Below are 22,642 nucleotides of genomic sequence, written 5' to 3' on the forward strand. Positions count from 1 at the left end.
TCAAACTTTTCATGGGCATTTATTGTTACTCGATATCATCTACTTACCACACTTGACTTCACTATGAACGCACAGTCGGTCGAAGTCCGCTATATGGTCGAAACGCGCCGCGAATACGTCTCTGTCGCTGTGAGCTATGCGTTTGAAGGCTGTTATTTTGTGCTCGCTAATGAAGGCTTGGAGGCAACCCGCTTCGGGTTTCCCGGAGAAATAGAGCTGGAAGAATATCGAAATAAGATTGCTCAAAAGCTGAAGCAGTTCAAATATCATTCATAGGAAGCATTTTATATATTTTAATAACTGTACTAATATTAGAGAGGGAAAGTGTGTTGTCTGTTTGTTTGGCCGTCTTTCACGACAAAACGGAGCGACGAATTGATGTGATTTTGTAAGTGGAGATACTTGAAGGGATGGAAATTGGAGAGTGACATAGGCTACTTTTCGACTCTTCCTAAGTCCCCACTTCCCTACAAGGAGGTTTTTATGGGGCATTCCACAATTTCAGTATTTAACGCGAACGAAGCCGCGGAATAAGCTAGTTTTAATATGAATATTGTTATTATTGTGAGAGTGCATCTTACCTTAGCATAAAGTGGATTGTGCAGATTTAATAATCTTGCTGTAACATTCAGCCCCATCGCCTGAAAGGATAACAAAACTTCTAAATGATAGCCAATAAAAACTAGTGGCTTTAATTGTGACCTGTAGACCTCTATAGACTTAAAAATGTTTAAGGTTCAAATACATAGTTCCTTGAGACTGTAGAAGTTCCAAAATCTAGATAGACAAAATGTCTCTATTCTGAGATTTGAACCGGTTGTGAATTGCAACTGATAGAGAACATCCTGACATAAAAAAAACAAAACCCAAAGACAAACAGTAGGGCGTAGACCTACACTAAGGGTTTCCCCAAACATATCGACGTGAAATCGGCGCTAGTCGACCAAACATAGCTCGTTAGTATCAAGACGTTTACGCGTCTTCATCGCTGAATTCATGTTCATACTAACGAGCGATTTTTGGCGTCGATAGGTTTGGCGAGACCCTAAGTGCGTTTTCACATTATCCGATCCGATATCGGATGTCGGACCGATATTCCATACATTACAGGCGCAATCTTGGAATTTTTCTATTGAAATCCTTCCGACATCCGATATCGGATCGGATAATGTGAAAACGGACTAAGGCTTCGGTCAGTTAATGCCGGCCGTCTAAAAAATAATAATATTTATAACTGAATAAATCCTCACATTCATCAAATCATCCCCCGCTTCGTTTCTGAACTTGTCTGCGACCACGTCCTCGGCGTCCGTAGGCGGTGAATCTGGTAACTCTTGCCACACCTGGGGAATTAGTATAGGTTAACAAATTGATGCTTCGATGGCTATTGGCAAAGTGCGTGACAGAGAGCTGATTGTCACAAATACACGTCATATTATGGGCATGTGAGGCATGTCCGGCATTATTGCTAGGGCGGCCGTTGGAACTAATTTGACACCATACAGTTTATTATAGAAAAGCCGACAAAATGAGGGCACCAGTCGTGCACTTTGAGAATATGTGACCAGCACAAAAGGGTTTTATGCTTCAAGTGCAATAAAGTCCCATATAAATTCAGATAAAAGATTTCTTCTAATTAACTTAATGTTAATTAGAATTGATTTAGCAGCGCCATCTCTCGAGCTGTGTTGAAACCAACCTGAGTTTGGTTGACATGGGGGGCAAGAACCATACCGTTCTACCCTAGGGATGGTCAGAGGGCGCTACGAGTCCTTGTATAGATTACTCATATGAGAGATAATTTCGACCTCAGCAGCTGTGACCTGGGTGGCCGAGCGGAAATAGGCATCTGCCGCGATTGCAGGGTACGCTGGTTCGATTCCAGCCTCAGGCACTGGAGGCCTTGGTCACTTTTTCTTTCATATGTGTAATTTATATCGGTTTTAAAAGATTTCTTATTGCACTAAAGGACCCTTTAGGCATGTAACGCTACATATTTCGGAAAGAAATGCACGAAGTGAACTTTTTACCTTAATCATAATCTGCTTCAATTCGTCCTGTAGTACATTGGCTGTGATGTCGTCGAGTTGATTCTCGTCCTTTTGGTTAGTCTCCGTTTGCTTGTCGGATGCTTTGAACAAATATTACTTATTCTTAGTTAAGAAATAAAACAAGATTAGTTATCTTTAAGTTGAAGGGATAAAGTCTAAATGTCAGAAATTGCGAAAAAAGCTATGGGCACACCGTGTGAGAGATATATTTAGGTATGTTTTCGAGCGTTCGCTATTGGGATAATATTTTTCCCCTCACTAGCTCGGAAACACGTGTTTTGTCCTTTAATACCAGCGAGTAAAAACGCATTTTATCCACTAGTGGGTAAAGTAATTTGACCTTGAATAAAGTCAAATTCACTGCATTAAAATTAATAAAAGTAGGTGAATCTAGTAATAAAGATGATTTAAGCACTGGTCTCACCGCGAACTAGTAAGCTATGTGCTATCGGCTATAAAAACGAACAAAAGATAAGCACTCCTGTGCAAATAAAAGAGACACGGCGATATTGATAGCTCACCGCTGGGCGAGTAACTATAAACATCGCCGTGTCTCTTTTATTTACACGCGAGTGCTTATCTTTTGTTCGTTTTTATAGCCGATAGCTCATAGCTTACTAGCTCGCGGTGGGACCAGTGCCTTACCACCTGTGTAACTATTGGAAGCAGTGATAAACGCATTTTTTGCGTTGTAGCGCACTTGCTCGTTTTTCAATTCCACACTCGGCGTTAAAATATAAAAATTTTACCTTCCAATAAAATTTGTATTATTTTGCCTGGTATATCCGAGGTCTTTATAGAGAGTACGTCGCAGACGTCGCATCGGACCGATAGATGGCGCCATCGTTCGTTGTAAGTCGCTCCGGCGTCTCACCGCCGCGATGTTGGTAGTCCCGTTTTTCCCCACCTGCAACACAAGGCCCCCCGCGCCCCGACTCGCCACCAGCCACCCTCATTGTTGAGGAGAAGTGCCGACGGTATATTAAGCCTACCAGGAAGGCATCACTCAGACCTCGGATATACCAGGCAAAATAATACAAATTTTATTGGAAGGTAAAATTTTTATATTATTTGTGCCGTTTGTATATCCGAGGTCTTTATAGAGACCTGTTTATTATCTCCTGGTGGCGAGTCAGCTGGCGCGCAACCCTTTGGTAGCCCTATTGGCATAGCATAGAAGAATAAGTGAATCAGTTGAACCGATTTGACAGATGTATCAGTCGAAATAGCCTTCGATCCGCGAATATCTCGGTGCCAGAAACGCATAAAGAGATTTTCGTGATGACGTTTAGCTTTAGTCAGCGAATAGTTAGAGAAATGACATTATTATACATCGCAGATCAAAACCAAAAAAAGATGTAGGCGAGGCTGACTTGAACAAGATACAAAAACCTTAGATACACTATTATTATTAACAGACACGTTATTTTATCAGGTTATAAACCCAATTTCAGACACAAAGTGTGGAAATTAACTGTAAAAGTAGTGTAACTATCTGTACTGTAGCAGGGTAACGTAATTGATACTGCTTTTGTCAACCCTTCGTAAAAATTATCTAAATCAATATTAGCTTTGATATGACTATTTAAAGTCCAACGTCTTACGTCCATATCAAACACAGAAAAAGGTCATCACTCACGCGCCCAAGGGCTATTTGTTACAATACTGGTATTTTCGATCAGACTATTTCGCGTCAAGCGAGCGCGGTTGCAAGCGAGACTCCTGAACTCTGAACTCTTTTTAGTGAGGGCATTTGAGGATACCGATCGCTCGGTAAAACTAGCCTAGAAGATGAAAAGTACGAGCGCTGTCGATTGCAACTACACTGAACGGAGGTATCAGTCGATTTCTTTAAGTCAGTCATTGACTCTTAGGGTAATCCATTACCTAATCCAAAACCCGATGCGACGGATTTCTACTTCGTGCAATGAAGGTCGACAGAGTAGACTGAGAGGTGGAGACGTCCGTGTCGCATCGCTGGTGGTTGCTGAACACGTCGTGGTAGCAGGTCAAGGGGTGAATTTAACACCGCCACACATGCGCGCTTTAAGAGCGTAGGCGGAGCGCAATAATGGCGGTGCACCGCACTAACGCTGGCGTTGCGCCCAGTGGGCGCTAGCGGGAACGAACGAGCGCTGATAGCGAGCGCAACGCGCGCGGGACGCGAGCGGAATGCACGCGCATTCAGCGCGCTGATAGCGTAGCGTTAGCGAAGCGGAATGCGCTTTATGTGTGGCGGAGGCTTAATACGTACCGTTGTACGGCGTAATGCAGGGCTCTCGCAGACGAAGAGGTACGATGACGGGCGAAGCAGAAGAAGGCGAGGTCACCGAAGGTCACTTACTTGGCTCCCAGGGGGTGCATACTGACCTCGTACGACAGTCTGTTGGAGTCAGCAGTTACTGTCGTAGTTACTCGTAACAGAAGAGATGTAGTCCTGCCATCGTACAGCATAACATAACATACAACTGAACTGTGCATAGCATATAGTGCTATGCGAACCTTAATCCGACTGCATGTCACTTCAGTCGCCAGCGCCACCGCCTGTTGAAGATTATTCTCCATCGGAAGAGCTTTAGTTCGTACAATGTTCCGATTATTGAAGGTCTTATCGGGCTGCAGATGCAAGCAAAACAGGGGCGATTGGCCTACAGCTATCGGCAGCTGTACGAGGTAATGCTGGAAACTACAGCGGTGCAACCTTCCTCTGTAGACCACGAAAGTTGTGAAATTTATGAAATCAGGTTCTACGATCGAATCAAGCACTATATCAATTGAGTATAGTCGAGCCAGATGATAACTACTGAAGTACTCCTGAGTTCCTGGCCCCTTTCGCTTTGAGCTGGAATCTGAAGTTCACTAAGGCGAAGCAGGTTTATTTTTCCCAATTTGTTTATTAGAGGCTCGGCGAATAAGTTAATCTCTCGAATGGACAGGGGGCGCCACAAGCCTCCGGGAAATCATCGTGTACTTGGAACCCCCGCGGCCAGATTGCCGATCGGTTTTGGTGTCCGCCCGGTAAACAGACGCACGCTCAGGATGCAGGACGCTGGCTCGAATTCAGATCTGTACATTCTGAAAGGGATTTTTTTTTTTTTGTTTTTTTTTTTCGCAAACCTTTACGATGTCTTTGACCTACACAATGAGCGATGTACAGGAATCACAGGGTCTTCTCGCGAGGCGCCTCTCCGATTAGATAGCTCGCGAACATCGTCAGGACACCCTCGCAGCAGTGCGGCTCCTCGTCCGGTTATTGACGTCTTACCTCGTTCAACTATGGGTGTCCAAACCACGTTAGGACGTAGCATCTTTAGAATTTATCTGTTCTCACTTCGGCGACGGAGGAGTCCTTGGTCAAAATAGAGTGTAAATACAGTCGTACTTCACGGGAACTGGAAAGAGAAGAGTGGATACCATAGTGTACGGGATGTCAGCTGATAGCGGCGCCCGGCGTCACATTGGAGGGTAGTATCAGCCTGGTCAGCAACAGAGTCTGCAACGATACCGTAGCAGACGGAGCCTGGATAGTCGTGGTCGTGGCACCATTGTAGGGGAAGACAGTGTTCGCGGTGAGCGTGACATCTTAGGCGCGACGGGCGTTATCAGCGTGGCGGCTAGCAGCACCAAGGGCCCACATCAGCAATCTTACCAGCTTGTCACTGCAGCAGACGCTGTTATGTTCGGCGGTGAGATTGAGACGGCCGTCGTCAGCTCGAAAGGCGTCTCGATGCCCTGTCGCGTCACGCAGTATCGTGCTCGGTGGCCTTCTCGAGGTGGCCGCCGTCAGCGCGGGAGGCACCGGTGCAAGCGTGGCAGTCAGCTACATCGGTGAACAGCATCAACAGAGTTCGCGGCGTCGTCACGGCAAACGCGGCAGGAAAATTAGCGACGCCTTCGCGGTAGCCGCAGTATTGCGCTCGGTGGCGCGATGAAGGTCGCCGCGTCTACAATCTTACCTCGTGCGATAGAGGCGACATCAAGGCGCCAGCATGAGCGTGTCGGCCGACGACACCGGTGGAAAACTTCAAGTAGCTTGCGGCGTTGTCACGGCAGACGCAGCAGAAGGATTGCGACGCCTGTGCAGCGGTTAACAGTATTACGCTCCGCATCACCACTGAGGCGCCAGCATAAGCGTGGCGGCCAGCAATACTGGTGGACAGCTTCGGCAGGGTCGCGTCTCGCGTCGTTGTCACGGCATATGAACGCTCTACATCACCATCGAGGCGCCAGCATAAGCGTGGCGGCCAGCGATACTGGTGGACAGCTTCAGCAGGATCGCGGCGTTGTCACGGCAGATGAGCTCGCTGCATCACCATCGAGGCGCCAGCATAAGCGTGGCGGCCAGCGATACTGGTGGACAGCTACAGCAGGTCAGCAGGATCGCGGCGTTGTCACGGCAGACGAACGCTCTGCATCACCATCGAGGCGCCAGCATAAGCGTGGCGGCCAGCGATATTGGTGGACAGCTTCAGCAGGCTCGCGGCGTTGTCAAGGCAGACGCACGCTCTGCATCACCATCGAGGCGCCAGCATAAGCGTGGCGGCCAGCGATACTGGTGGACAGCTTCAGCAGGATCGCGGTGTCGTCACGGCAGACGAACGCTCTGCATCGTCACCATCGAGGCGCCAGCATAAGCGTGGCGGCCAGCGATACTGGTGGACAGCTTCAGCAGGATCGCGGCGTGGTCACGGCAGACGAACGCTCTGCATCACCATCGAGGCGCCAGCATAAGCGTGGCGGCCAGCGATACTGGTGGACAGCTTCAGCAGGATCGCGGCGTTGTCACGGCAGACGAACGCTCTGCATCACCATCAAGGCGCCAGCATAAGCGTGGCGGCCAGCGATACTGGTGGACAGCTTCAGCAGGATCGCGGCGTTGTCACGGCAGACGAACGCTCTGCATCACCATCAAGGCGCCAGCATAAGCGTGGCGGCCAGCGATACTGGTGGACAGCTTCAGCAGGCTCGCGGCGTTGTGGCGGGGGCAGAAGGTGGCCGCGCTGGTAGCCTGCGTATTGACGACTGATCACTAACGGCACGGCGCTCGCGTCGGGGCAGCAGCAGACATACTTACAGCGTCGCACGCGACGCCTATGCGGCGGCCACAACGTTGTTCGGCGGCACCGCAGAGATGGCCAACGTTAACGAGGAGGCAACTTCTACGTAACCTCGGCGGCGCCGACGCGCGGACAACACTGCCGCGGTCAGCGGCGCTATCGCAGCGCTACAGTAAGTTTCGGCGTCGACACGTGGCTTGGGGCCTCCGCACCGAATCGGAATTCTTTCTAAAATAATATGAATCCGCTCACCCATTCGTCGGAGAAATTCAAACCTCCTTGGAGCGCGGTATTCCTTCACCGCGCCCGCCGCCGCCGCCGCCGCCGCCGCAGCCCGCAGGTCGCGCAGCCCGCGGTCGCGAAGCACGTGGTCCCCGGAGCACGTGGTCCCCGGCGGAGCAACTTACCTACGTTACCGCTTATATTCTCGCGCGAAACTTTTAATACGCGGATAACACTTCCTACTTTAGTCTCGGAAATGCGAATAGTTTAAAAAGAAAACTGATTAACGGTAACGATTTTTGCAGCATGGAACTTTCTTACAAAAAAGTGGGTAGAATCATAAAGCACCGCTCGTTCATTTCTATAGTGAGAACCCCGAAAGACGAATAATGATCGCTAGCGAGGCATAATATATCTCATTATTCAAGACGAACGAGCGCAAATTAAAAGGGAAGAAAGAATTGACGGATGAAATTGAAAAATTTCATAATTCCGAAACGTTATAAGCCACTTTTTAAATAAAAACACGAATAACTCTGGTTTGACCAGAAATAACAAGGAAATAGAAACTAAAAGATTAATTTCGAGACACCATGCTGTAAAAATGTTCGAACGGAATACGCGACAACCGGTCACTTCGGCGTTCGACGAAACAATGTGGGTGGCTGGTGGCGAGTCGGGGCGCGGGGGGCCTTGTGTTGCAGGTGGGGAAAAACGGGACTACCAACATCGCGGCGGTGAGACGCCGGAGCGACTTACAACGAACGATGGCGCCATCTATCGGTCCGATGCGACGTCTGCGACGTACTCTCTATAAAGACCTCGGATATACAAACGGCACAAATAATACAACTTTGCCCCCTTGTATAACAAATAACTATTGTTTTGCCCTTGCGAATAGGCACAGTTTAAGTGTAATACTCGGTTGGTATTTTACCTTTTATTAAACCTATAATTTGCCTTACTTTCCCTCAAAGAGAATCGAGTATTAGCTATAGAGAGTTACTGTCAAACTAAAATGTGTAATCACAGAGCAGACAATAATCTCTCGACACGGCTCAAAACTTTTGAAGTTCAGTTTTGAAATTTTGGCCCATATCCTTAGCTTGATACGTGTTAAAATGTCAAACATTAATATTAGTCTACAAAGCGCTACCATCTAGCAGAGCGACCATCAAAGGTGTAACGCCAACGCCTAGCCACCGTACCTTTTTCTTTATGGTTCTGAGTTACGTTTTCTCTTAGACTTTATCTGTCTAGACGGAGTTACATATAAGAGTTTTGAATGATTCACGGTTATTTTCATTAGACTTATATCGACCGGGATAGATCGCGCGCTGTCTATGCAACTTTAACATCCACCCGCCTTCGTCAGTTTTCCGTGATCATGATGCATGCAACTGCGTCGAAATATCGGGAGCTCGACAAAAATCAAAAAGGTAATCACGGTCTATATCCCGGTCAATATAAGTCTAATGGAGTTACATATAACATTGTTTTACCTTAATATCTCTAAAATTTAACACAACTTACCTTTATTAGCTAGTAGCTCCTTCCTTAATTCATTCAGCAACTCTGCGACCGAAGCTGCATCTTTCGCCTCTGCTTTGTCTAAGTCCTTTTCTGCGTCGCTCTTTACTTTTTGTTCTGGTTTCCGTCGTTGACGTATCCTTTTGGGTTTCGGGGGTTCGTCTGTAGCTATAATTATTTAAATTAGACGTTATTAGACCTTATATTTTTACGTAGATACGTGCGTTGTAAGTAAGTACGGTCAAGCTTGTAGCTTAGTTTGTGAAATGCATAAATCCTTGTGCTGGAGTAATCAAACAAAATATGACATACGAAAGAAAAAAAATGGAGTTTAGGTAGTCTCTTGAAAGAGTTAGGAGACTGAGCGCGTCTTATGTCAAGAGCTAAAGAGGTAGGGAATTCCAAAGTTGTACAACTTAAAAATTAAGTAAGTAAAAGCACAGAATATATAATAGTACAAGTACAGAAGGCCCACTCTTTTGATGTTCACGAAATGCCGCCTTTTAAATGCCTACAAAATTCTAACAAAGAAACGAGCCGCACGTGCGCTGCGTCGGACGATAGGGTTGTCTAAGGATTAAAACGAATTAATACTGAGATGAAATATTATGCTATTATATTCCAGTCTTGGGTACTTTTAGGTATATATACAGTCTATATATATTTTTGTTTAAGTCCCAACATCACAAACCTTATTGAACTTTTCCTTTGGACTTAATCAATAGTAGATCTGTGTAAGACTGTCCTATTTTATTCATGATGTCTATTTAACTAAGCACCATTAGCCATGCACACGCGGACATCGCATATAAAACTTTAAAAAAACTCGCGACGTAAAGTAACAATAGAAAGTGCGAACGTGCGTTCCGTGAGAACGCGCGCCACCCCTGATTAGGCCGCGAACTCGCGGCCGCCAGCATGTACTTGTAGCGCGGCGATAGAATCGCAGAGTGAGCCGCCCCTGGTAAAAGCAGGATTTTAGAATTTTGTTGCAATAATGACCTTTCTATAAAGCCATATTTTTGATACGCTAATACGTAGGCGTGCGAAGCAAATATTTTTGCCGACTGTTTTTATTTTCTTTTTTAAATACTACGTCGGTGGCAAACAAGCATACGGCCCGCCTGGTGTAAAGCGGTCACCGTAACCTATGGACGCCTGCAACTCAAACAGTGTCACATGCGCGTTGCCACCCCATTAGAAACTTGTACATTCCCTTTTGCTGCACAGCAAAAAGGAGTGTACAAGTTCTAAGGAGGGTTCGGGTTGCCGACGACTCAAAGGACAATAGACGGAACAAGTTAGTTCCGTAAGTCCTCCCGTCATCAGCACACCGCACCCTCGTTGAGCTCTGGCAGCCTTAATTTAATTTGAACAACTCACCATTTTTGGACTCGTTATAAAGAGCTGGTTTCTTCTCGATTACTTTTGCTGTAGCGACTGGCTTGGACTCTACGACATAAAATAAAAGAATTTAAAATTTAAAGATTATTTATGTAAAGTGAAGGAGTTTGTGTTCGCGCGTTGACAACATTCGCCATAGTATTTATCCAAGTAATCCATAATAATATTATAAATGGGAAAGTGTGTCTGTTTGTTTGTCCGTCTTTCACGGGAAAACGGAGCGACGAATTGACGTGATTTTTTAAGTGGAGATAGTTGAAGGGATGGAGAGTGACATAGGCTTCTTTTTGTATCTTTCTAACGCGAGCGAAGCCGCGGACAAAAGCTAGTATATTATATATATCGTTGTCTGAGTACCCACAACACAAGCCTTCTAGAGCTTACCGTGGGCCTCAGTCAATCTGTGTAAGAATGTCCTATAATATTTATTTATTTATTATAATTTTTGAATTAAGAAGGAACTTTTTCGTTTAAGCGGTATCTCGAAAGGGTAACCCATTCGTAGACCTAAGTCAAATAAATCCATACTAATATTACTAATATTATTCCAGCAATTCCCGTTTAGTTTGTACATTTGGATCACGTCTCCGATTTGGATAAAAATTGGTAGGCTGATAGAGTCCATGATGCTGAGCAAGATCCACTAGGTTTCCCAAAATGTCCTAGGTTGATTGTATGAAACTTTCCTTTTTTGTTACCGAAAATGTATAGAAATCTGGTAACAAAAAAGGAAGGTTTCATACAAACTACATAGGACATTTTGGGAGACCTAGTGGATCTTGCTCAGCATCACGGACTCTATCAGCCTACCAATTTTTATCCAAATCGGAGACGTGATCCCAATGTACAAACTTAACGGGAATTGCACATTCATACCTATATTATAAATGGGAAAGTGTGTGTGTGTCTGTTTGTTTGTCCCTCTTTCACGGCAAAACGGAGCGACGAATTGACGTGATTTTTTAAGTGGAGATAGTTGAAGGGATGGAGAGTGACATAGGCTTCTTTTTGTATCTTTCTAACGCGAGCGAAGCCGCGGACAAAAGCTAGTATATTATATATATCGTTGTCTGAGTACCCACAACACAAGCCTTCTAGAGCTTACCATGAGCCTCAGTCAATCTGTGTAAGAATATCCTATAATATTTATTTATTATAACTTTTCGAATTAAGAAGGAACTTTTTCGTTTAAGCGGTATCTCGAAAGGGTAACCCATTCGTAGAGCTAAGTCAAATAAATACATACTAATATTATTCATACCAATATTATAAATGGGAAAGTGTGGGTGTGTCTGTTTGTTTGTCCCTCTTTCAAAACGGAGCGACGAATTGACGTGATTTTTTTTAGTGGAGATTGTTGAAGGGATGGAGAGTGACATAGGCTACTTTTTGTCTCTTTCTAACCCCCACTTCCCTAAAATAGGGGGATGGAAGTTTGTATGGAGCATTCCACAATTTTTGAATTTAACGCGAGCTACGGCAAAGGCTATCCATACTAATATTATAAATGGGAAAGTGTGTGTGTCTGTTTGTTTGTCCGTCTTTCATGGCAAAACGGAGCGACGAATTGACGTGATTTTTTTAGGGAGATAGTTGAAGGGATGGAGAGTGACATAGGCTACTTTTTGTCTCTTTCTAACGCGAGCGAAGCCGCAGGCAAAAACTAGTATTCTATAAACGGCTAAGCCATTGAAAGCGTTTATTCTGGAAAGAGGTATTATTTTAAATTCCGTGAAAACTTACCCGTCAATTTATGCATATTCTTAGAAGCCTGTCTTCTTGCATCTTCATAGAACTGTTCCACTCTTGCTCTTTTTGCCGGACTTTGCTTCAAGTATTCTGTGAAAAGGGGAACAAGTTATTATAACAAAGAGAATCCATACTAATATTATAAATGGGAAAGTGTGTGTATCTGTTTGTTTGTCCGTCTTTCACGGCAAAACGGAGCGACGAATTGACGTGATTTTTTTAAGTGGAGATTGTTTAAGGGATGGAGAGTGACATAGGATACTTTTTGAAACTCTAACCTTTTCCCTAAAATGGGGGGTGGAAGTTTGTATGGAGCATTCCGCAATTTGCGAATTTAACGCGAGCGAAGCCGCGGGCAAAAGCTAGTAGAGTATAAAGAAATAGTGACGTATTGGCACACGCAGATGGACCAAATACTAAATAATAGTCCCACAAATTATGCAACGACTAAAGCTAAAAAATGTAAATATAAAGTATCATATGTGTAAACACCTTTTGCGCCGATCTCTTTCACGAACTTTGTCTTCGTAACCGGAGCGTAGGTCCTGCCTGCAACAAGACAACTGTTTCGTTTATAAAATAAACAAATATGTATTTAAGGTCCGTTGTCAACAAATTGGGAGACGAAAAACGGATAAAAATCAAAAATTGTATAGGGGATATGCATATTTGGTTGCTATAACCTAAGCTGTATCATGAGTTGACACTTGACTCCAGGTATCAACCTGCGTAAATCGCAGTGTAACTTGCTCGCAGTAATCTATTGGTACGATAGTGGCTTCTGGTATCAGTCGGCATAACTTAGGCCAATTGCACAGCGGAACCAATTTCTATAGGGTGGAATCGACGCCACCTCTCAAAACAGGTCTGTTTAACAACTATAGACATGCGGCAAAAAACAAGCTTTATAAAAGACCCTGTAGTGTGCTGGACTACATTTCGCCCACACGTAAAGGGTTGTCTCCAACCGATGGCCTAAATGAACTAAGGATTCGAATAATACTTCCAAGCTGTAGGCAAACACTCGTGTGTCGTCCTTTATAGTTCACGCACGACCCCAATTGCCAAACGTAGCCAACAAAATCTTGTAGATTTTATTATTGCTGAAATTGAAGAATTATTTTGCCATTATTGTTATAAAATTGATATAACTCACCGTAGCTGCTGAAAAACGGTTGGCTTTTGGTACAATCCTTGAGAGTGAAATAAATAGAAGATACAGAAATGCGTTGGCAGATCCCGTTGCTTACATATCCTAATATATTTAAAAGTAAAATCTTACCAGGTTTTATTTATTCTCCAGTCTGTGGCCATGAGTAAGCCTATTTGTAGTAAAAATAAAAGTTTTTATGGTGCCTTTTGTATTGCACCCTAATATTTACTTATCACGAATATCATGATGTTTGTAACTGACACCAACGGCGAAAATACAGAATTCACTTAAGTATCTTCATTGTACACCTTCTATTTCTATTAGATCAAAACTAAAGATTACAAGAGTTACACGGGAACTCAAAACCTGCTTGTCTCTTGATGACAGGGTTTTAGAGAGTCGAACTAAAATCGTGTTTTCTTACGGAACGACTCTAACTTAAGACATTTTCATTATTATGAAAATGTTGAAAATCCTGACAGCATGGATCGAACGTTGCTCTTGAAAATCCTGACAAATACTGGATGGTCATTCTTTAACAAGAACTTAATCGTTACCACAATAAAGTAATAAAGTTTCTATTAGATCATACACTAAACCTTCAGGAACAGCTAATCCTTCATATTTGCACGCACTATCGCCACCATCGGCACCATTTATTTTGCTGTAGCTACACTACAACCTTGCCTTTCGCTTCCACAGCTCTAATCATTAGAGCTAGATTCTAGCGTATAACTGGAGTTACTAAAATCCTAACAGTCTCCCAGTTCCAAAATCCTAACCAAAAACTTGACGTGTCAGGACGACATCCTGACATAGAAACGGTAGAACATTGTGACCGATAAAGAATAAATGGTTTAGGATCGTACTATCTGGAAATCAATCAAGAAACAGCAGTCGTGATGTCATACAGGATGTAACATTAATGCTGGTGATCCATTTAAGAGCATAACCGGTATCGAATAGCGGTTACGAATACCACTTCCTTTTTAGGGTTCCGTACCAAAAAGGTACAAACAGGAACCCTTATGGTGCGACTCTGTCCGTCTGTCACATTCCTAAATATCTCGAGAACTACTAATTTTAAAATAAACACCATGAAAATTAAAGGTACTATAGAAGGTAATGTATAAGCCGTAGGATTTATCTTCGGCAATTATGTTACATAGTGTCTTGACATCATCATAATCGACCTTAACGTCTATTGCTGACGATTTATGGTGTAATATTCGAGAAGCACCTTTTCTGATGGCTGACTTAAATGCGAGACCGACATAGTCCACCGCAGGACTGACAGGAAAAGTTGTCCCATACAAGGAAAAGCATAATTTGATGAAAAAGCATTTCGCCCATAGAGGGTCGTAGTTCGTAGTTCTGTATAGAGCCCAGGAGGGCGATTTTTGAATCCCGCATACGAGATTTTGTCACTAAAATACCGGTTTAAAACGGTGACTTGCTTATTATTTTCAGTGACAATTTTCTGAATTCGAACGCGTGAGACTCAAAATGATATTCCTGTGCCAGAAGCTCTTAAAATATGAAATAACATCTGAAATTACAACAGATTAATTAAATCATAGCGGACCAACCGGAACGACGAAACGGATTTTTTCACCGAAGACAATTGCTGGCCTGAAAGGCAAGCGATAACGACTATTTGTTATATAAATCTGCGACACGCACTAACACAGTCCAATATTCTCATAAAGCGGTAGACCGCGGTAGGTAGACGCGCATTGAGCATTATGATACCGCTTTATCTACAAAAGGTATGTCTCCTCATACAAGAGTAAGAGTGAGTCATTGAGGAGTAGGAGCAACTGAGTGAAGGATTCAACTGGTTTTAACATCCTTATAAGCCTAAATAACTGCTGTAAAAAGGAAACTTAGTATCCCCAAATTATACCAACTTCTTTACTGGCCCGTGGACTAAGTATCTCGATAAAATATGTACAAAAACAAAGTAAAGCACTTACAACACATAACTCTCGTTTTCGGATTGAGGGTGTCAGGACGACCGGACGCCGCGCCGTGAAGAGGCCGGCTCACGTACATGCTTATAACTGGACAAAATCCTCATCAATAAGAGATCAGGAAAAACAGAAATCATCATCATCATCATCATCATATCAGCCCCTTATCGCCCACTGCTGAGCATAGGCCTCTCTTCTAGTACGCCACTTCTCCCGGTCCTGAAGCTAGTCTCATCCAGTTGTGACCCGCAATAGAAGTAGTAAAACAGAAATAGAAGTAGATTACATGCTATAAACTTACTGAGTGAAGTTCTAATGTGTCTTCCGTCGGCTGATTCAGCGTAAGTATTTCAAAAGGATTATGGCATACTTAACCTGTCGCACCGTCGACCTTATTCTGTGTTGCACCTGCAAACAGTCGTCATAAATTCCTGAAAATTCTTACCTGCATCTCGTCAGTCTTGAACTTATTCCGGCGAAAAACTTCTTGCAAACATCATGTTGAATGTCAATCTTCTAATAGGTGCTCCAGAGACTTGATCCGTCTCCGACAGGTTGCCCAGAACTTGGTTTCACTGCAGGACTGTATCCAAGCAACTCCATCACCTTAAATCTCTTAACAAAGTCATATATCGAAGAAACACAATCGAAAAGTAAATAGCAAGGTCATAGCTCTAACATATAAAACACAAGCATTAAGAGTAGATAATGTAACTTACCGAATATCTTAACTTAATATTCATATTACTTTATACAGACTGAAATCACAAGGTACTTTTTGGCTTATATTTGTAGCTAGCAAGTTCAACATTCCAGAGATCCGTTTCAAAGCTAACTTCGATCAACAGGTCTTGATTTTTCGTTTACATATGTAGGTAAAGCCAGGTTTTGGCCAGTTTTATACTAAGACGAATGTTGCGAGCAGAATATTTTTTAATCATTATTGCTATTTATTTATGCCTATTCCACAATATACTATTTACGATTTTCAGATAGGGTTCAAGTTACCAACTGAGTCAGGTTAAGACCCTTATTGTTCATCATCCCAAAGAAATAAGAATAAACTCAATTAATTTAGCTTTATTCCTTAAACACAAATGCGACTTCTCGCATACTTACATGTCTACAGAAAACAAAATATGAAAGAAAAAAAAAACAGATATATTTTGCCAAATCTAAAAACCCTTCTTATTAAAAACAAGTACAAACTTCGTTAAAAAAACTGCAATTTTTCCTCTAGCTGAAATCATTTCTCTTATAATTACTCTCGTAATTACCATCGAAATAGTATTAATTTTATATTGCCTTCTGAAACCTTTCAGACACATAATTGTCATTCTGTATAATACCACCATCACCACGATTAATTGATATTTCGCGAGAAGGGTTTAAAAGTGGCTAAATATAAATTCTAAGCTTACAATAATCATAATCACCGAATAATCATTACACAACTCACGGACACCTGAAATCTTTGAATCAATTATCGATGCAGACCACCTCAGTATTATCTATGCAAACTACCTCATCATCACTTTCCCCAGAGCCCAGGTCCATATCCGCTTCATCATAAGTGTCCTGTAACTCCGACTTCAACTTTTTGACCAAGTCAAGCAAGGCTTTCTCTGATTTATGATATTTCACTTCAGCGACTACACAGCGATTTTTCTCATCAACAAAGTCTAGTTTGTACTTCATACTTATTATAGTCTCAACTGATACAACGTCGATATCCACTTCCAATCTCACGTACACAGCTTTGTTGTGGAATTCTTTTTGAAGTTTCTGAACTTTCCATTTGCCGAAATCTATTCCTTTTACCCCTCTGTTACTGTGCTTGAGTCTCTCAAGAACAATAGGTGCGTTCACTCTGTTACCTTCATCTAAGAAGGTTATATACATGGGTATATATCGAGTGTTCATTTCATCAGCCCCTACGATCACAAGTTTCATGCTTAAATTACAATCGCCTAATTTTAACAACCATCGTTGTGATTCGGTGTTGTCCGGAAGAATCCCAAAAAACCGAGGACTCTGAAAGCCGTGTTTGACGAAATCGGTCCTACTGTTACCACCATCTTGGTGATATTTGAAGATTTGGGCGATGATAATCTCTCTGATTTTTCGAGCTTGGTTGATGCCCAGATTTTTGTTGCCAGGTACCGTGATCTTGACCAATTGGGGATCGTTAGCGATCATGGGCATCGGGTTGTTGATAGCAGCGTTCCTCAGTTCTATTGCGTTCGTCATGGATTTCTCTTTTAATCCTAAATCGAACGCGTCTTTATCTATAGCGACTGCTTTTAGGAACACGCTGACTTTTTGCAGTTCGTAACTGAGAGTCATGTTGTATTTTTCGAGAGCGCGGGCAGCCGCGGGGGGCATGTCTACGTAAACTCTAGTACCTTTAGAGGTAACGATTTTCTTGACGAGCTTCCATTTACTTACCCTAGCGCCTTCGAGTTTTTTGTTCTGCAGCTTGAGTTTGTCAAGCGGCTCGATTTTGCACCTGGAATGACCGGGAAGCCATATAGCAGCCCTTTCGTACCAGAGTTCCTCGCTAGTGTAGACTAGGATGTTGAAATTGAAGCCGCTTTGAGTGAAATCGTGTTTGAAAAGCCACTTTTTGGTGAGTTCGTCGCGCATCTGTAGCTCGTAGCGCAGAGTGCTGTGGAGGCCCCTGAAAGTGAAATCCGGCGCCCACGAGCCTGCCTCAGATTCCTTAACGATCTGCTGAATCAAGTAGGTCTTTAGTAAAACGGCTTCGCGACCTGTGAACGGTTCGAAATCGTCTTTGCAGAGATAGAGTATGTTGTTGTCAATTTGCTTCTCAGGTCCCTGGAAAGGTTGCTGGGACACTGACGGCACCATCATCGGTACAATAACTGGTGGCGGGAACGGAATACCCACGTTTACCGTGGCTGGTGCTTGTGTCATATCCCACTCTGGAACTATTCATAAAATTACATAGTATACAATTTGACAATTTTAAATTTAGTATAATGTGACAGGGAACATAATGAATGTACTTACCATGCGGCTTAGTTTTACTATCGCCTGAAAATAACGAAATTTTGATATGACTTATAACATACCGATTTTAATAAAAATCTAGGTTATTATCTTATTAAGCTAATGTTTTACTATATGTTAGATTTGAGAGTGGACACCTCCACGCCTACCTATCGGGTATAGGCTTTCAAAATTCGATCTTGAGTAAATTAAACAAAACCGATAACCCTGTCTCCCTCAACTATAAGTTGTTCCCTATTATTGAGAAAAACAGGGAGGCAACGTCAGAATTTTACTAAATAGTCTAAATACCTAACTTTTGATTTGACTTGACGTAGCGACGACGGCAAAGAACATTTTGAAGGATAAAAACAGCACATTTCAAATGACAGTGCTCATTCTCAAATCCAAAATTTGAACGTAGCACACAACATTTTACGTAAATGGGCATTACCTTGAGTTGAAGATGGCTCATTAAAGCGCTTAACGCTTTTGGGAGGGGCGTCAGAATAGTCTGAAAAAAAAATATTAAATTGTTGAATAATGTCTTAAATATACGTACTTATGTTATTAATTTTGCACAAGTGGAAATCATTCAATATTTGGTGGTTAGGGTTAGATCTTACCTGGATTGGAACGTTTCGGTCTGAATTGACTCGGGAAACTTGACATGACATCTCTGAGAATCTTGTCCTCGCCAGCTCCGCTGTATTTGGCGTTGAATTTCACTATCAGCTCTATGAACGATACATCGCTGTCCCCGAACATTTCGGTAAAGACTCTGCTAACGGCGAGCTTCAATTCCTGACAGACACGCTTGTTCTGTTCCGCTTCAGAGTCGATGTTGTGCTTGTCAAGGATTTTCTGTGTAATTTCCTCGATCGCTTTATCTTTTTTGGCTTTGATGGCTTTAGATTTGATGTGTTCCTCGGTGTTCCAGTCTTCTTTTCTGCGCTCTTCGTAACGGAAGTGGTCATCATCGCGAGGTTTTGGCCTATCTTCATACTTCGGGCGGTCTTCGTACGTCTTCGGCTCTGGTTCTCTGCGATCGTAGTCCCTCTTGCGATCGTCTCGGCGGAACTCCTCAGCTCTCTTTTGGAAATCTCGCGCTCTTTTGTGTACATCTTCGAAGTCTTTATCCAGTTCTTCGGACATCTTCCGGAGAACCTCCCTGTGCAATTCCATTCTTGCTGCTTCAGGTCTCTTCGCGGGAGCATCTCTTCTGTAATCCTCTCTTTCAGCCGGTTTGGGCGCGTCCCATTTTCTTTCATCATCGTGCCTTCGGAAATCATCGCGACCATCGTTAAAATCGTCTCTAGGACTGAATTTGGGTCTGTCGAAGTCTCGAGTGTATTTCGGGTCTTTCCTGATGTCTTCGAACTCGTCACGCGGTGGGTCTCTGCATACGGGCGGTTTGGTGAATTCTTCCCGCGGTGAAAATTTGGGTCTTTTGTCGTCGAACGGCGGAAACTTAGATCTCTTGTCTTCGAAATCATCTCGCGGACTAAACTTCGGCTTATTGACGTTGAAGTCATCTCGAGGATCGAATTTGGGTTTTTCTCCAAATCGTCAATGGGAGCGAATCTGCTTTTCTTTTCAAAGTCATCTCTCGGGCTAAATTTGGGTATCTTCTTGTCGAAATCATCTCTGGGACTAAATTTAGGCCCGTCCCTTCCGAATCTGTCGTCGCGTTTGAAGTCCAGTTCTTCTCTGCGTTCCGGGCGGGGTCCCAGGTCCGTACGCACACGAATAGTTTCTTGCGGGGGGAATCTTCGTTCCTCCTCGGGTCGTCTGACATCGAGAGCCGTCTTATCATATTCCCACACGGGTCTTCTCTTTTCTTCAAAGTCTGGTCTTTTTTCTTCTGGAGGACCTTGCCCTGGCCAAATGGGTGGTGGCGGGGCCTCTCTAATTTCAGGGCTTCGTCGTTTCTCTAGCGCCCAAGAGCGGCGGGGCGAGCGCGGAGAAGGCGAATGTCTTTTGAATCTATCTTGAGACTTGTCTCTGCGAGTGGGGGATCGACTCTTTCTCGGTGAATGAGGTCTGATGTCCTTTCCTTGTCTGTCGAACGGCATACGTGGTGGGATTCGTTCGTCGTCCCGCTTTATCATATCTGGTCGGATAGGTTTGTCCCTGTTCTGCTGCCAGGGCGATGGCGGTTCCAGGGGCCGCCCGGGTTTGGGATAATCCTTGTCGACGTTCGGGCGGTATCCACCTGAGTACATAGCTTGATTTGGAGCCTGTAAATTGAAAGTTCATTTGCAAAATGGACACAGATTAAAATTAAAACTCCCTGTTATATTAAAATTTACTTATTAATTGTAAAAAGTGTTAGCAGTCATAGGAAATAAGTCTAGGTAAAATTATGTTCCTAAATTAAAACCAGTTGCATGGAGATGCCTTTTAGAAGCCCTATGATATACAAAAAAGTAAGGTACATCCGGTCAGTTTTTAATAATTCTGAATTGCGATTCCTTTGTTGCGTTGCGAGTGACCGAAAATTTCCGTTTCTTTCTCCACTTGTTTTTTTTGTTTCCTAGGTTTGTTTTTATTGAAAACGGTCAAAAGAATTCGCGAGTCAACTGGTATTTTAGCTATTAACAGCGTTTTGGCAATCATCGCAGAATAAGACGACAGAAAGAAACTATCAATTCCGATGTCTTCGATCATCGTTGACGAAGAAAATACAACCATTTGTGTTCAAATTTCTGTTGTAGATTCGGAGCAAATTACCACGGTCCGTTGGCGATGACCGATATGATACATCGTAGATCTCGCATATTTTCAGAAGTAATATGATAAGCATATTTCAGTCGTCTTGTTCAGAAGTAATTACGTAAGATAATACTTCAGCGTTTTACAGCCAGTGAAACCGCATATATGTTTTGTTTTTTAACTCTGCGCAATTCAAAACGTCGATAAACATTCAATTTGTAGATGCGTTAAAAGACTCGGATTTATTAACTGTATATTTCCTTGGATTTTTGGACAGATCGGATTGTCGTTTTTGATAGTCGTTCACTGAAGTTTTTAAGACAACAGCCACTGTCATCATGAATCAAAAACTTTAATGGCGATTTAATTACCATGTTGGCTTGGCATTTCCCATAGTCTGCACTCTGTAGCCATCGTGTTCATCACAGCAAGATAGAAACCCTTATTTAGGATGGATTGATTACTTGGTAACCATATTAACTAGTATGCTGTTTATCCATTGCCGCTGTTGATTTACCTTATCCCATTTACTTGATCTTCCGCCCTTCTGCAAATTTCCATTTTGCATGATTGAGGTTGATGAGTGCCATATTTGGATCTGAACTTGAAGTGGTGACTTAAAACAACTAATGCGCCGTCTTGGCCTGGCCTTTAAACAATTTCAGTTGGTGATAGTTATGTTATGTCCACTGCCATTTTATCTGAACAAACTATGCCTTACTCTCAGCCTCAGTTCAGTTACTATTTTATTTGTAGGTATAAAATCATTTGAAGGTGTGCAATTCATAGTTATTTCAGTTATTAGAGGTTACATGACAGATCATGTAATAAATTTGGATAAAACACTTTCTGGCGTTACAGGTGGAGGAAAATTGTTCCAACATTTGTCCGCAAATCCGCATTTCATGTTACCGCAAAGTTGGTTCGAGTTACTTTAATATGACATGTCTTCGGTCAAGAGGTATTTTTTCAAGAGAGATTTGAGGTATTTTTTCGTTCTTTGACTATATAAATTAACATTTTTCCTTCGGGTGTTTTTGCTATTTATTGTTACTGCTTTACTTCCATTGGTAATGTATTATGGGATACTTAAGGCCGGTTGCATCAAATCATCACACTATCTGTCACCTTTAAAGCGCCCGTTAAATTTATTGTATGGGAAGTTCCATAGACGTCTGCTGCGTGGCGATGATGTGTCAGTAAAATTTGGTTGGTGCAAGTGGCCCTTAGTCCTACCGATGACAGCATTATTCTCTTGCCAGTCCTCAAGAATATTAATTTGGCAGTCAATGAATCAATGGTAACTATTAGATTTTTTTTAAATAACTCTTTTTCTGTTTAATATTAGTTTATATTCAATTGGAGTTCATTTGTCGTCTGAATTCTGTAGACAGTTTTCGTTTGGTTGTTTGCAGGTTTCCGCATTCGCAGAAGCATAAGTTTTCCATTTTCCCAACTTCTAATAACCTAGAATACTGAGCTGGCGAACCTTTCCAACATTATAATGAATCTACATCTATCTTAGCTGCAACAATTGTAAAAAATTCTGCCACTGCTGCTTCTTGCATCTTCTTCTTTGTCGGTCAATACCTCGCATCAATACATCTCTTGGTTTTGCAGCTCCTGTAATTTGTCTCCATCGGTCCCGATTTCCTGTAGTCCTCACAAGAAGTTTGCCTGAAGTAGCAGTTTTAACTTGGTCAGACCCTAGTAGTAGTATGGCACGCAGTTATTTCTACCCCCACTTTTAAGTGGACGATCAGTTTTTTTTAACTT

At 42.9% G+C, this 22,642-nt stretch overlaps 1 protein-coding gene across 1 annotated transcript in view; it reads right to left on the reverse strand.

Annotated features, from left to right (window-relative positions):
• LOC125236931 overlaps positions 1 to 22,642 on the reverse strand; it is a 43,470-nt gene that overhangs the window by 1,499 nt on the left and 19,329 nt on the right. The window contains exons 11-22 of the mRNA XM_048143847.1: positions 19,899 to 20,391; positions 18,778 to 19,686; positions 18,606 to 18,665; positions 18,173 to 18,196; positions 12,506 to 12,562; positions 12,008 to 12,103; positions 10,244 to 10,312; positions 8,864 to 9,028; positions 2,031 to 2,131; positions 1,251 to 1,343; positions 582 to 641; positions 48 to 216 (exon numbers count right to left, since the gene is read on the reverse strand). Of these exons, the coding sequence (XP_047999804.1) occupies positions 48 to 216; positions 582 to 641; positions 1,251 to 1,343; positions 2,031 to 2,131; positions 8,864 to 9,028; positions 10,244 to 10,312; positions 12,008 to 12,103; positions 12,506 to 12,562; positions 18,173 to 18,196; positions 18,606 to 18,665; positions 18,778 to 19,686; positions 19,899 to 20,391 (2,296 nt within the window). The remainder of the gene's footprint in view (positions 1 to 47; positions 217 to 581; positions 642 to 1,250; positions 1,344 to 2,030; positions 2,132 to 8,863; positions 9,029 to 10,243; positions 10,313 to 12,007; positions 12,104 to 12,505; positions 12,563 to 18,172; positions 18,197 to 18,605; positions 18,666 to 18,777; positions 19,687 to 19,898; positions 20,392 to 22,642) is intronic.

The sequence above is a fragment of the Leguminivora glycinivorella genome, chromosome 20 (assembly GCF_023078275.1).
Source record: "Leguminivora glycinivorella isolate SPB_JAAS2020 chromosome 20, LegGlyc_1.1, whole genome shotgun sequence".
Taxonomy (NCBI): Eukaryota; Metazoa; Arthropoda; class Insecta; order Lepidoptera; family Tortricidae; genus Leguminivora; species Leguminivora glycinivorella.